This window comes from Canis aureus, chromosome 3, assembly GCF_053574225.1.
Source record: "Canis aureus isolate CA01 chromosome 3, VMU_Caureus_v.1.0, whole genome shotgun sequence".
NCBI classification, from domain to species: domain Eukaryota; kingdom Metazoa; phylum Chordata; class Mammalia; order Carnivora; family Canidae; genus Canis; species Canis aureus.
Window position 1 is genome coordinate 62,859,673 of NC_135613.1, and position 15,775 is coordinate 62,875,447.

Sequence of the window (15,775 nt, forward strand, 5' to 3'; positions counted from 1 at the left end):
CTTATTATTTATTTTAGCTATGCTCTATAAAGTTGCTGTGAACACTGAGTGAATGCTTAACCCTTGCTCCTAAGGGAAATACAAGGTTAGGTTCCTGCAAGCCTCTGGTCATAATATTTTTGTCAAGTGATCAAGACATAACATGTAACATTGTTTTAAGTCTGTTTAAAGACACCTTATTTAATGCATTGCGGAATTCATACCCAGCAGCCCTGTAACTCATGCCTCAACAGGGCTTATCCAACACATGTGTTTTCTCCAGAAGATACATCACAGCTTTCTCACATTGAGGTTCACAGGACAGCATAACTACACTTTTGGGTCATTTTAAAAAGTGAAACCATCAGAAAAAAGCAAATCACTTTGGAGATATCTGGCAGTAAATAGACCACAAAAGGCCTCTTGTTTACAGTAGGAGACCTAAAACAAGAAGGCAGTGTCGCCTTGCTTGATTACAGCTGGGTGTATGTGTGTGTGTGTGTGTGTGTGTGTGTGTTGTGTGAATCAAATGTTTCACCACTCTACACACGTTTGCAAATGACCCACTGTGAGTGTTGATTTGGGGGTCACAAACAAATTTTAGCAAGTAGACAAATTTATGAATACAGGATCCATGAATAAAGAGGATCAAATGTACATAATTGAATTGTACTTGATCTTTTTGGTGTTGTGTCAAAGATGTAAAATGTGATTTCTGATCTGTCACCCCCTGCCCTAAAGAAAATGAAATCTTCGAGAATAAAGGTGTTCTACAATACAGGCCTAGCAAGTCCATTAGATGTGCTTGCACTCCCTTTCTGTCCAGCCAAAAGGACCTGCCCTAAATGCCTCCCTCTTTACCAGTCCCTGTGCTCCTGCTTTGACCTCCACTGTCCTCCACGTCATTTCCATCAAATCCAACCACCTGCTAAGCGTTTATCTCACATTCTACTTTCTCTACAAAGCCCTTTCTTTGTTTTCCAATAAATATGAGCCTGTTCTGCTGTGTAATCTCCATAATATTTGACTGTGTCATTCTCACCAAGGACTTCACATAATTTTTTTGTGGACTTTATGTTCCACTTCTCTAACCTCCTTTGGAGCAGTAACCATCTGTGACACAGCTTTTTGTCCTTGCCATTCCAAGCCAGTGTCCAGCACATGTTTCAAAGAGCTCTCAGATAATGATATTTCATCCTTGCAACCAGCACAGAAAATAGTCACTATTATCTCTTTTGGTTTGGTTTTGCTCTGTTTTGTGTTCCAAAGCTGGAAAATGTACATATCCCGAAAAAAACATGAGTAGTAGAGTTAGAATTCATGGAGTTCTTTCTTCTCAAAGCCCAGACTCTCAGTGCTATGCCATGACTCTGCCAAACTCTGTCTTGTTATCTAGAGACGTTGGTAAACAGAACTTACTTCACCACCCCAATCACTGCTTAAAGCAGGAAATAACTCTTGGCCAAGACCTTAGTTTTACCCTGCCCTAAAATGAAGTATTTATTCAATAAGAATTTTCTAGATGCCATCTAAAAGCGTGTGCCCATAAATATGATTTCTTGGACTTTAACACAGTAAGACATGTGGAAGAGAATTAAATCCTTTGAAAACTATTGCTTCTTTCCATGTCTCAGCTCTATGACTTGTCAAAGACCTTTGCTGTTCTACCCGACTGTCTGCTTTGCTCTGCTCCACTCTGTATGATATCTTTGCTTTTTTTCTAGTTCACTTGTTTCATACAAATGGATGGACTTTTTAAAACACAGCAAGTGCATTTGCTATTTGGTGCGATCTCTTCTCAGCTTTTTTTCTCCCTATTAAAAAAGCAACAGTGTTTTTCTTTTTATTTTCCTTTCTTGATCCTAAAATACTAGCAGTACATTTTTCTCATGCCCTTTATGTCTTCAGCAAGTTCTACTTTATTTCTTTTTTTTTCTACTTTATTTCTTGTTTTTATTTCCTTACTTTACAAAATGAAACCAAAAAGTGGTTTGATAGCTTTCTCTCCTCAAAGATGTGCTTGGTCCATAAAGGGAAGGAAGTATCTTTCTATTTGGTTTCATACCTGGAGTAAGCCTCTTCATTTCTGTCAGCCTCCCCATCCCAATTGTGAGGATGTAAGCCTACACTTAAGTCTATTTTGTTGTATCTTTGAAGAATATATTGCAAGGCTGTTAATTTACATGTCTCATATACATCTTTCTGGTGAAGCTTTTTAATTAGGTTCTCTACCATCAAAAGTTTCTTTCTTAGGATTTATGTTCTTTATCTCATCCACATTTCAGCCTCTCTTCCCAGGAATGCCGGTTAGTATGCTTACTAGTCCTATTGCTCAAGTTTGCTTCCTGCAATTTGAGTTTCAAATGATCTTTTTTCTTTTGTAAGCAGCCAGGCAAAGAGATCATCTTCCATATTCCACAGCACAGAACTACTTCTAGTTCAGGCTTAGAATGTGTTCCTCCCAGAGAACTAACCATGAGGAATTCCTGAAACAGACCGTGTGGGTTTTTTGTTCATGATTAGCGGTTTGTGCTCTGCCATGCTTCAGGAAAACCATGCCCTATTCACACTGTATACATACTATCTGTTCTTTTTATTTTCAGCTTAAACAAGTTACATTTTCTTCTATTTTTCCTCTCACTGCCTTTCATAGCCTTAGTAATTTTTTCCTAAGGGCTTTGTCTTTTCTCACAGAGAAGAGAGGGGCAGTCATCAGAAAGCACGTGGAGTGTACTCACTTCCTCACTTTGGCCCTGAATTACAGTAGAAATGGAGGGGGATGACTTACTGCTCCTGAGAACACTCATAACAGGTGTTGGCATAACAATGCTCATTCCTGCAGAGCACAGTGACCAGTGCACACACATCTGTTAAATCAGGTGCTATTTCTGACATCTTCTGTCTAAGGAGCAGTAAACATTCTCACATTCTTCTAAGAAACCAAACCAACATAGACACTTCAAGTCAGGAAACACATATTAAATCTCAAGAAGCCCTGCTAGGCATTTCAGAAGAGGAATCCCTGCCCTTCTGGGACTCAACTGCAGCACGTGACCACAAGGCAGATGGTGGCTGTCATGCACTTAGCTGCTTATACTTTATCTCTTTCTACTCAGACACAACAAAAAGAGGGCTTGCTTTTCTCAGCTGATGGAAACTGTGCATTAGAATTTCTATTCTTCAGAGTATGTTTTCTCCTTTGAAACTCAGAGTGGTAAAGGAGCCCCTGGATGGCTCAGTCGCTTGAGTGTCCCACCCTTGGTCTCAGCTCACATCTTGATCAGGTCTCAGGGTCTTGAGTTTAAGCCCCACATAGGGCTCCAAGCTGCCCATGGAGCCTACTTAAAAAAATAATAATAATAAGAGTGGTAAATTTTGGTATACAGTCTTTGTATAAAGTGATAATAGAAATTTCTGAAGCTGGAATCAATTAATTATCAGTAATTTAACTATCCTTCACACAGGAAGGGCTTAATGTCATAAACCGAAAGAGCCCCCAGACTGTTTCTGGATTGATAAGATTTTATGACTCACTCTTATAATTACTTTCATTTTGTTAGTACACATCTGCTTTGACTTATGATGGAGTCCTTGTGATGGCTGAAACATTTCGAAATCTCAGAAGACAAAAAATTGATATTTCAAGGAGAGGAAATGCGGGGGATTGTCTGGCAAATCCTGCTGCTCCCTGGGGCCAGGGAATTGACATGGAGAGGACGCTCAAACAGGTAATTCACAATGTTATTTAAGTGCAGTTTGTTTCACAGTCCTGTTTAAGTGGTGCATTCAAGAAAATGGAATAATTTATCTGAGAATAAATATATATTACAATTTCCATTTTAAAATATTAAGCCAATATCATTTTGAGACATTTCTAAATAAAATACTGAGTAGAATACTGTTCATATCTTATATAGATGCTTAGTCAAGGTAAACTAGGTTACACCACAGTAGTAGACAACCCCAAGTCCCAATGGCTTCAAACAAGAGTGTTTCTCACTCAAACATACATTAGATTAGGAGAAGTATTCTGCTTTATTATAATCACTCAGGGATCCAGGCTGACAGAGCAGCTACCATCTTAAATGCCACAAAGAGAAATTGAGTTATCAAAGGTTTTGAGTTGGCAATTAAGTGCTGTGGCCCGGTGGTAGCACTCATCACATATGTTTACAACTCACTTATTTTAGTCACATAGGCCTAGTTAACTGCAAAGGGCTCCAGGAAGTAGAGCCTATCTTGGGGCCAGAAAGTACAAGAACTAGAATTTTTTTTTTCAGAAACATTTTTTAAACAGTGCTAATGACTACCTCAGTAGATCTTTAAATTGCCTTGAAACCTCGAATTGAGTAATTTGTTAATTTTGCTCTGTTTGTGTTATACTAACACTATTTTTCAAATGATTAATGGAATATGAGTATATTTTTAATGTTAACAATGTAAATGTGCTGAAATGCAGTGAGTTCAGATCATAAATAAAAACAAATGAAAAGGAAATTTGTAACAAAGTACACTTGAATTTCTTTAATATACTTATATTTTGAACTTCTTAGGACTCAATTTTAATATTTTCAAGGATAAATATGATGCAGTGTGATCAGCAAGACTGTTTAATATATTATGTGGACACATAGATAAAACTGAAAAGTAACTGTAAAGGAACCATATTTCTTTTCCTATAGGCAACACTTTAGTATTGAGGAAGTATTCTTTATCACATAACAAATCATGTTTGTCTTTCAAGTATAGAGCAGAATTGCTTATATCCCTTTGATTTACATCTTTCAGATTATTTCCTAGGAGCTCAAATACCCTATGGTTTTTAAGAGAGTTATGTATAGTTTATAGTTCTATACCCAATGTGTTGTCATAAGCCTAGCAGATGAAGTCAAGATTCTATAAGCAAAATGGCCAATGAATATATGTATGGATTTTCCTTTTCACTCATAGGTTCGAATTCAAGGACTGACAGGGAACGTTCAGTTTGACCACTATGGACGTAGAGTCAATTACACAATGGATGTGTTTGAGCTAAAGAGCACTGGGCCCAGAAAGGTGAGCCACACTCAACCCATTTCTTTAGTTTGCCCTTGACATTCTTAAAGACTTATAGGTAAAAGGTAGCTGGATATTCTACATTTGTTTGTTTTTAAATATATTTACAAATTGTATTTTTTTATAATCTGTGCTGAAATAAATTCTTGAATCAAATAATGGATATGTAATGGTGTGCCAATGCTGAAACAAACTAATTTATATACTGTACACATCCTTTATCCAAAGTGGAAGCAATATTAAAAAAAAAAAAAAAAAGAAGACTTAGCAAAAAGAATCCCAAAAAACAAAATTTACTCTGCAGGAAAGCACACCTTGCAGGTAAGAAACATACTGACCTCCATGCAATAATTTAGGAAAACATCAGAACAAAGGGAACTACTTCTAAGGCATGGGCATATTTAGAACAGACTAAATATTCTTGAAATAAATAAACACATTCCACTGAGCCAAAAGAAGAACAGATAGAAGATGAGATTATTAAGATCATCACTTGGCTAGTGGGAGGACAGAAACACCTGAGAAACTCTAATTGAAGGGCTGGGGAGGTTGGATGGGAAGCTGCCAGGGCCCGATTCCTGGATTTGGAAATTAACTCTGCTGATCCTAGCACATGACTAGGCGTCTCCATGGTCTTCCAAAAGTACTTGATGTAATGGGAACTTGCAAACCCATTCCAGTAATTGACTATAGACATTTTGTACCTAATGTATGTAGTGTTTAACATTCCTTTTCTGTACGATTAGCTAGGATGCTCAAGGAGAAATTGCCTTATCTAAAAATTCTGTCCCAACAGTTGACTATTTTTAAAAACTTTCTCATATAGGATTTCCTGCTACAATGTAATGATGACAGCTAAATTTATGGAATGTCTGCTGTGACCCAAACAGTCGGCTTGGTGTAATGTAATCCTCACAACACACCTGTAAGCGAGTACCATGAGCTCCCTTTTGCCAGTGGGAAAATTATAGTCTGGCAGGTTATAATTACTTGCCTAAGGCTCATAACTGAGAAGCCAAGGATTCGGATGTGTCTGTCTTTGGAACCACTACATCATCATCCCACCCAAGTAGAATCTGCTCTAAAGTAGTTTACTTTTTGGTGGGGTAGAATGTAAGTTAGAATGTTAATAAGTTTTATGGCAGCTAAAGAGAAGGCATGTGGAAATTATAAAAAGGAGGAGATGGCTTGCAGTTGGAGGAAAACAGATCAAGGAAGGCTGTGTGGAGGAGGTAGGATTTAAAGTTAGCTCGGAAGTTAGCATTGGGACAGGTAGAAGTGGCAGCTGGACACAGCGAGAGCTTGAAGTGAGTCAAGGATGCCAGACGGTTACAACCACAAGGGGAAATGTCAGAGGCTCTCTGTGTTGTGGGATGTGCTTCTGGGTGCATGCAAGGAGAGACCTGGAGCTACCGTGAAAACCAACCCTAGGCTTTCAGCCTCTCAGGAGCATCTCCTGGAGCGAGCCCGCAGGCTGCCCACTAGCTAACATAGGGGCACGATGGCCTACCTGACCCAGATCGGGGCACGGGGGGTGGTGCAGGAGACAGGTGACCACCAGGAGCAGGGCACCTCCAAGGACCCTGCCCACAGCCGGCAAATGAGATGTGCTCCCAGGAAGAAACGTAGCGAGTTCCACGTATAGCCCGACTTGACCCACTCTGTGGCACCCAGCCATCAACAAGAAAGAAGGAGGCCCATTTGGGGCCCAATCCCTGTGCCAGCCCTGGAGCAGGTGGAGTACCCCACAGGCCCCTAAACACATCGGCCACCTGGCAGGCAGAGGCAGGAGGGGCTCACCTTCCTGCCACACACCAGACTTCACAAAATTAGCCATTTAAACAGAAGCTCTCTGAAATGCAAAAGACATTTCCATACTTCACAAAACAGTAAGTAAAAAAAGCAAAATGACCTCTCTATAAAACAAAGGATAAGGTAAAAAGGAGACAGGAGTCAGTGGGTAACTAGTGGTCATAGCAGGTGAGCTGAGTATGGCCGTGAATCCTCCCACCAACCCTGGTGGTAACCGGATTCAAGGTTTTCTTGAGGGGAAGTGAAGAAGTAGGGAGAGTGATGAACGTCCTCGCTCTCAGCTGACACCCATCTAAGACTCTTAAAAGAAATACGAAGTGTAAAATCGTGTAGACTCATCCATCTTCGTTTTTCTGTGGCAGCGATCAACTTGGGCATTCTGTCAGGAATATTAAACTCAAAAAATGAGCTACCACGAGAAACACTCTGCTGGTGAAACTCAGCAATATGTCTGCGAAGTGAGCAATCATTCTTGTAAATTGAACACTTGCCAGCAAGGGAGCTATCTCTGAAAATCAGAGTCTACCCATCAGTTTGTCTGACTTCTGTAACAGGAACACTGATGGAGGAACTCATTAAGGAGAAGAGAACGCTCTTTCTGAAGTCCTAGGTCCTCGGGGGTGGAGTCTTCCCACCCCAGTGACCTCCAGGGAATGCCCTGGAACCGCACACCTGGATGCACATGGTTTCAGGAATTTTTATGTGTAAAAATTTTATGTATTGAGAGCCCGTGATATGCCAGACACAGAAATGGAAAATTGATGCACATTTTTACATTTAATCCTCACAACACCTGAAAGTGAGATATATCTTTTTCTCATTTTATTTTTTTAAAGATTTGACACACACAGCGAGGGGGGAGAGGGAAGGAGGGAAGGAGGGAGGGAGGGAGGGAGAGGGAGACAGAGAAGCATGTACAAGCGCAGAAGCAGGTAGATGAGAAGTAGGCTTCCAGCTGAGCGGAGAGCCCAACAAGGGGCTTGATCCCAGGACCCTGGGATCATGAACTGAACCACCCAGATGCCCCTATTTTTTCTCATTTTAAAAAAGAAAAAAAAAAGTATGGCTCAGAGAAACCAAGGAACCTGCCCACGGACGATCAGCTCAAAAGACATGGGGGTAAGGTAGACACCAGGACTCAACTTGCTCAAGAGCTTACTCTCTTGATTGCTCTGAAGTATTGTCAAACCTGGAGCCCGTAAGAGTTCTCTTTAGGGCTGGTATGGGAATTAAGCCATGTTTTGAGGGGACAGGTCTGGTCATATCAGCCCTCCAAGGAACAAGCTTTGAGTAGAACAGGGGCTACTCCTAAACCCAGTCCCGACGTTGTAGCAAGGTCCCCTATAAATACAGAGACGTCCTCTCCTAGGCTGGTGATATTTACACACAGTTCACCTTGAGGAATCCAAAGAAGACAAATATTTTTCTGACATCCCTGCCAGTTTAGTGGCTTAAATGCTTCCATATTTTTGCTCTAGCATTACAAAATTATCCTTTACCCAATTTCTTTTCTCTAGGAAAAATTCCTACTTCCTGTCTGATTTGATGAGGTCAGGTGTGGGAAAAGTTCTTAGTACATTGTAAAATGTGAAGAACTAGAGAGAAACTCTGTCTCACATGAGTTTCTAGATCCACGCGTTACGATTGCTTCCTTTGGGAAGTGATCCCTATATCACTGGCCACTCTAATTGACTCACTTCCCAATGTGTCTCTGGCCCAGTGAAGATCTAGCATGAATGGTCCCATACCCCAAACTATAGCTTGCTTCTTTCATAGAATTGCAAGTAAACATAAGGCAAACAGAGTTAGGTAAAATTTTGCTTATTAGTTTAACTTGTCAGCACTCGTAAATCACTTATCTTTTCAGGGTAAATAGTCATGAAGCAGCAGGCTGCTTTAAATGCAAAATGTCAAGGTCTTGCCAACATCCGAGGATCTTCAGGATGTGTCCCAAATCTGTGGTTTTCCTATTGTGGAAACTCCTTAATAAAGAAAAAATGCCTTTCCCCAAGGATGGGCTGCTGAGATGTGGAGGTGGGCTGCCTCATAACGAAGGGCTAAGCTATAAAGCCTGTTTTCATGTCTTGTAACTGTCATGAGGAAAGGAGAATTAACTGGAGACAACCGACATGTTGTGTTTTTTATTTTGTAAGTACATGTAGGAACAGAAGCTGTATAAGGATATATGTAGGTTGCAAAAGCATACTTGTTTTTAAATTAATTTTTTCACGGAGTTATTAGATAAACGTTAGCTACAAAAAGATTCATATGGACACTTGAAAGCTAAGCTATTCATGACTTGATGTTTATAATTTCACATCAAACTAAGAACCATATTAATGAAAATTCATTTCCTCCATCTCTTCTGTGATTATATATGCAACATTCGTGAATAATCTAGTGCCTCTTTCTGACATGTTCATGCTTACTTTGTTCTAATACGCTCACAAATACTAACACAACGGTTAAGAAATGTGGGGGAAGCAGGAGAGACTTCCAAACATATTAGAACGAATAGTAAATACAGGCCAGTAAGCAATTGTATGCATTTTATTGGAGACAGGAGTTTTAGCCATTGCATACAGAAATTTGAGAAGGAAGTTTGACTTGCATTAAGTGGACACCCACTCAGGGAGGTTGTGGCATATAACAACGAAGTGCATGGACTCAGTGTCTACGGAACTGAGTTTTGAATTCTGGCCCCTCTGGATTATATAACTTTGTGCTGTGATGGGTCCTCATCTCCAAAGTGGCTGTCACAAAACATCTACCTCTAAGTTTGCTGTGTGTATAAACTTTTAGATGCATGTAAAGAAGAATCACCAGGTACATGCCCCAGAGCGAGCAGTCAAGTGGCTGCTGTTCCCAGTACTTAGTGGTCTGCATGATACAAAGAACCCTAAATTTCCTTTAGGACACTGTCAGAAGTTACTACTTTATAAAGTACTTAACTAAGTACTTAATATATTTTACAGAGTGGACTTTGTTTCACCTCTAAGTGAAAAAATAATAATATATGGATTTAAAAATGAAACAAATACAAATTTAAGTGTAATCTTTGAAAGTGAAAATGTTTTTCATTACTGTCTGATGTAGTTAACATTTTAGAAATGGTCAGATTTTTACCAAATGGCTAGGTTATGAAAAACCTTAAACTATTTCTGTATTGCCTTAAAAATTTGCAAGTCTTTTTTGCTTAAAAATATCCTGTACATATTCCTTTTATGGTAAAGCCTGAAACATTATTGATAAAATCATGTAAATTAATTTTAGAGGGTGCCAGTCAATCCCACTAGAAGAGAGGATCAACATAAAATGGTATTCCAGGGATCCCTGGGTGGCGCAGCGGTTTGGCCCCTACCTTTGGCCCAGGGCACGATCCTGGAGACTCGGGATCGAATCCCACGTCGGGCTCCCGGTGCATGGAGCCTGCTTCTCCCTCTGCCTATGTCTCTGCCTCTATCTCTGTGTGTGTGTGTGTGTGACTATCATAAATAAAATAAACTGAAACTTTAAAAAAAATTTAAAAAAAAAATAAAATAAAATAAAATGGTATTCCATCTATATCCATATTCTTTCTTAAACATCCCCTTCCCCAGTGTCTTGGCTGCTTCATGATTGTAAATTGTAAAGTTGCCAAATGTACAACCAGGCAGTATCATTAACATCAGAAAAACTGGCTCATCATAATTAAGAAAAATTCCAAAACCTCCTTTTTGTCTCCTTTTTAAATTTGTTTGCTTGCTCATTAATACCCTACATGGTTCCAAAAAGAACCAGAGAAAAACTGTTCTAAAATATATTTTCAAGAAATTTCTCTGTTTGGCAGGTTGGTTACTGGAATGATATGGATAAATTGGTCTTGATTCAAGATGTACCCACTCTTGGCAATGACACAGCAGCTATTGAGAACAGAACAGTGGTTGTAACCACAATTATGGTGAGTTTTGGTCTATGCTTTATGCTGTTCCGTCTTGTCCACAGGCAGTTTTAATTCTCCAGCTATGGTGAATGGGGTGAGAACTGCATCATAGCAGTGGTGGCATGGGTGTTCTCGTCCACAAGTCTGTTGAGGCTTTGAATAGGTTTGTCCTGAGCTTTGAATACATTCAGTACTTTTATTTGTATTATCTTTTGTTGCACTGTTGTTCTTGGAAAGATGCTCAGATGTTAAAAACGGAAACTGTCACACTTTAGTTAGAAATGTATGAAATGCTATTATTCCAAAGGACAAAAGAATGAACATGAAAAGTCAGCAACCAGTCACATAAAAACATCTGGTAGTAAACACCATCTATTGTTGTTATTATGTTTTTTAAGACATCAGTGTAATAATAGTTAATAGTGTTAAAATTGATCATTTTCAAGTAGTTTAATCATTGGATAATGATTTGCATTGTCTGTTTATAATAGTGGAGATATAAATGTAAAGATTATAGTGAGCATGTCTTATACAACTAAATGTTTTAGAAATAAATTTTGTTTTATATTTATTTTTAATGTGAAAAGGGTGCTCTGCACTGATTGTTTTTCTCATTGACCAATGACAAATACACAATGCAATTTATTGGACTTCCCCTGAGAATTAAGGAAAGTATGATGGCTTCATTCTGACACATCATTAAATGAAGACTACTCTAAATTTTAAGAAAGTTTTTTCAAGAGGTCCTAAAGAAATTTCCTTTTCAGTAAGAGAATATCTTACATATTTTTCTCTTCTAAAGTTAAGCATGCTCCTTAGAGTCCATGCTGGTCAAATGAGATCAACAGTCGGTGACCTAGATCCTCAGCTCACTGTCTCGTTAGGCAGAACACATTTTCAATTACTTACGCAGCCCTTACTCCATATAAAGTGGAAGTGCTTTATATTATTTAGTTTTTAGCTTATGTAATTTTGGTTTTTAGTAACGTCAAGTTATTTCCAAAAATTTTGGCACCAAGGTCAAAGCATGAAAATGCCAGAAAGAAGTTGTCATATATTGCAATGAGTGTTCTCTGTGTCACATCACCAGCTAGCAATTTCATGTTACTCTGCCAAGGCTTGATGAGAAGTTTATGACTTTAGAATGCAAACCGGCCAACACCAGTTGTTGTGTAAGAGTGCAAAATATACACCTTCTAACTTAATTATGTAGTAGTTGCATGGGACTTGAAAAGCAGTATATATATATGTATATATATATTTCTTTTCCTAAAAAGACACAGTAATGGAAAGTCATACTTCAGTACAGTCCTCCTCTTTTCAGCCTCTGATGAAGAATCCTATTTTAAGAAATTGATCAAGAAAGAAATGAGTTCGACGCTGTTCGACCATTCCTAACTAAGGCTCAAGTCTTGTTCTCCTGTGTAGTAAATTTAAGCTAATTTTTCATGTGGGATTCTTCTTGGATGACCAACTCTGGACTACCAGAAAAAAATTTTTTTTTAAAGTTCTGTGACTTTTCTGAGATACTAGAACAAAAGAAGAATTAATCCTCATCTTTCGCAAGAAAATATATAGATGTTGAAAAAGAATCACTTAGCAATTCTGATATAGCAATTCCCCTATCTTGAAATGAGGTCATTGTACAAAAAAAGCATAATTATATCACTCCTAATTCCAAGTGAAGTTTTTCTAAAAGCAAATATCTATGAATTTGTGTGCTTGTTTTATGAATATACACAGTAGTTTTCTTTAAAGGTTTTTTTTTAAACTTTTGCCTGTTCTATGTGAAATAAGGTGTTTTAATGTGCATTATAGGTATAATGTAGAAAATCTCCTTTCCATCCCTGTTATTAAAGGGGTGGGAGATATAATTAAAACCAAAATATTGAATCAATTTGCAAGTATGGCTGGTTTTCAGAAAGCATGCTACCAAAAAAAAAAAAAAAAAAGTTAAAACAATTGAGAAATTCAGTTGTTTCCTATATACATAAAGAATATTATGTAAAGCTAACTGTTGTTTGACAGTGATATCTTCAATATTTTTGCTATCAAAAGAGTGCAATATGAATATTTGTCTTTTGTATAAAAGTGTAATCTTCATATAATAATACCTCTTTGGGCTTTGCAATTGCATAATCATTCAGTAATTTAAAAAAAAAATAGTAGAATCCTTTCCCTAAAAGTGTTTTTGTATTTGCTTTTGTTGAAAATGGTCACCTGGAACCACCAACATCTCTACTATCTCATTCATGTTGAAAGAAATATGATTCCTTGTAGACAAATGAGATATTGGCACCTGCATGTAATAATCTCCCAAATTCAACCAAAAGCTCCCAACACAGATGGAGCTGGTTAGACATTGTTAATATGTGCAAGACAGATATCTAGACTCAGAAGGCTGGGGGTGTTGCGGCGCTGGAAATCATTCACTTTGATCAAAATTGATATGGCATGGCTGTTATTCCCATTTGTCTTTCTTTGGTGTATGTTGTTATTTATATGTTGATACATTGTAATGATAAATGCTGTTGTTAAATAAAATTGATTGAGAAATTCATTTATTCATCCACAAATATTTATTAAGCGTCTGCTATGAGCCCAGGGAAATGCTAGAGAAAAAAAAAACAGACAAAGATCCTGCATTCAAATAAGTTTATATTCTAGTAAAAGAAAGCAGACAACAAACAATAGACTATTATACTAGATATCATTCTTAAATACGGCTTCAGCTTTTTTGTACCATTGAAATTTTTTTCTTATAACAGTGTGGCATATCTATAACATGATCTTCATTTGAATGACTAATTTATTTGACCTGAATATAGTCCACTGAATATAATGTAGCTAAATCTCAATAAAAAGTAAAATTGGCAGTACCATCCCATAAGGGTCATGACTACAGGGTTGAAAGGTCTAAAGTTTTGAGTTCAGATGCTTACCATTTTGTCTTTAAGACTTAGCGACTACGAATTGGATAAAATCCGTAATTGTATATGAGACTGTGAGTCATACTAACTTTCTATATTCTAAGTCATAATTTTTGTCAGTAAGCTAAGGAAGCCAATTCTGTACCCTGAGGTTTGCATATATGCAGCAGTTGAGGAAGAGACAGTGTGCAGGAGGGAGGCATGTAACTTCACTCCTCTGGCTGCTGAACTCTGGAAGAGGAGAACTAAAGCAGTATTTCAGCCAAGCCCATTTTTCCCCCAAATGTTCACACCTGAAGCTAAATGATGCTTATGATGCATTGCTCAGCTAAGAAGTATTTCTTGCCATCTTGTAAACCTAACAATCCTTTAGGAAATTCTCCATATATCCACATTTATTTACTGCAGCATCAGAAATATGTTACAAACCTAAAAGCAATTTCACTTATCACGCTAGATCTTTTCCAGGGGTTACTTTTTTCTCCTTTTATTAGATGTTTGATGTTTTATCTTCTCTATGCAGAATTTTACAGCTGCATTCCACATATATACATGTGCATATGCAATACATCCATATCTACATACAAAAATACAGATTTATTTTCTTCCATGCACTAAATATTAATTTCCCCCATACATACACTGCCTCTAAAGGGTTCAACACTCAACTAGTTTTGAAATACCTTATTTTGAATAAATTCTAAAATTGTGCAGCCATCCAATTTGCTTTTTTTTTTCTCTGAGTTGAATAATAATTTCCACTTTTCAGAATTTTGCCCATGGGATAAATTACCTACAACTAGTAAGATTCTTTGGAGAAAAGCAAATATCCAGACAGCAAATAACTTTGGTCGATACTACTGATTTCATCATTTTAACTGTTTTCAATAGTAATTGTAATGATTGTATTTTTTTATGTTTAGAAAATCTTAAAGCATTTTCACTAAGAATCTATTTCAACAGTTTTGTTAAATACGAACAATCCAAAAAGATTTTCTCAGTAGGAAAATACTTTATTGATTGAAAATCATCTTAATTCATTTACGCAAACATTTACTTAAGAAAGCCCTAATGTAGCAGCTTTAGACAGAGATTGTTTTTTTCCTGAAATAGCAGAGCAGATGTAGAACACTACCCATTATGGAAATTTTAGTAATAAACTCACAACTCCTAAGAAGTAATGCATTTAAAATAACTTCTGAGGAATTCCTGTATCACAGAGCACAGTAGTTGATAATAAAGATGATAGGTTATACTCTTGTGGCAGAAGAGGTTATATTGAGCTTCTCTGATCATTCCATTTTGATTTACAATTGAATACCTGGACTCTGTAAGGCGGCTTATCAAAGATGCCCTACAAATCATGACTGGCTAGGACTCATTGTCTATTATACTGAAAAGATTTAATATTTTCTTCACCCATGGTAGCCCTCAAAACCTTGTATTAAATCCTCCCTAAATATGCAGGTCAGAAGGCCTACTTGTGGGCAGATTGTCCGATTGGGAGAGCGTGGAGGATCTGCTACTCATGTGGATTTAATATGAAAGAAAAGCAAAATGAGACACACTTGAATAAAGTGCATAGAGCTGAGCAACCAGGAGAGCTTTTGTTCAAGAAAAATCTGGTCTTTCTGCCTGTTTTCCCACCTCCCTGAGTGATCATCTTATTTCTCTAATGCTGCATGCACCACTCATCTGCATCTCAATGACTGTGAATGCCCCTGGTTGTGCAGAAGTCTAGCTAAATTTCTAATCAATATCTTCAGTAAACTGAAAGTTTGTCTAGTCTTTGTTGGTCTGTTTGGCAGGAAAGCGAAGTTCCTGATGGACATGTGCTGTCCCAAAAGGGAATTGAAAAAAAGGAAAGAAAACACTAGGTAAATTTTTTATTTAGATTTCCATATGTCTATTTCAGAAGAGGTGGCCTAGTACTTAAATTAATTGCTTTCCTTTTGAAGACCTGAATCAGAAGTTGTAATGTAATTACTTTGCCATGATATTCCTATTTAGAGAGCACAAATGCACCAGGAAATCTTTATACTTATTGAGTGCCTTGTAGATACCAGGCAATATGAGG

At 37.7% G+C, this 15,775-nt stretch overlaps 1 protein-coding gene across 14 annotated transcripts in view; it reads left to right on the top strand.

Moving 5' to 3' along the window:
• Positions 1–15,775, top strand: part of GRIA4 (glutamate ionotropic receptor AMPA type subunit 4) — a 374,556-nt gene that overhangs the window by 300,594 nt on the left and 58,187 nt on the right. For 12 of the 14 annotated variants that reach the window (XM_077893287.1, XM_077893291.1, XM_077893289.1 and 9 more), the window contains exons 8-10: positions 3,540–3,707; positions 4,930–5,034; positions 10,676–10,786. In XM_077893287.1, coding sequence (XP_077749413.1) covers positions 3,540–3,707; positions 4,930–5,034; positions 10,676–10,786 — 384 coding nt within the window. Of the gene's footprint in view, positions 1–3,539; positions 3,708–4,929; positions 5,035–10,675; positions 10,787–12,045; positions 13,329–15,775 lie in introns of those variants that run through there. The other 2 variants (XM_077893298.1, XM_077893297.1) reach the window with 2 other exon arrangements.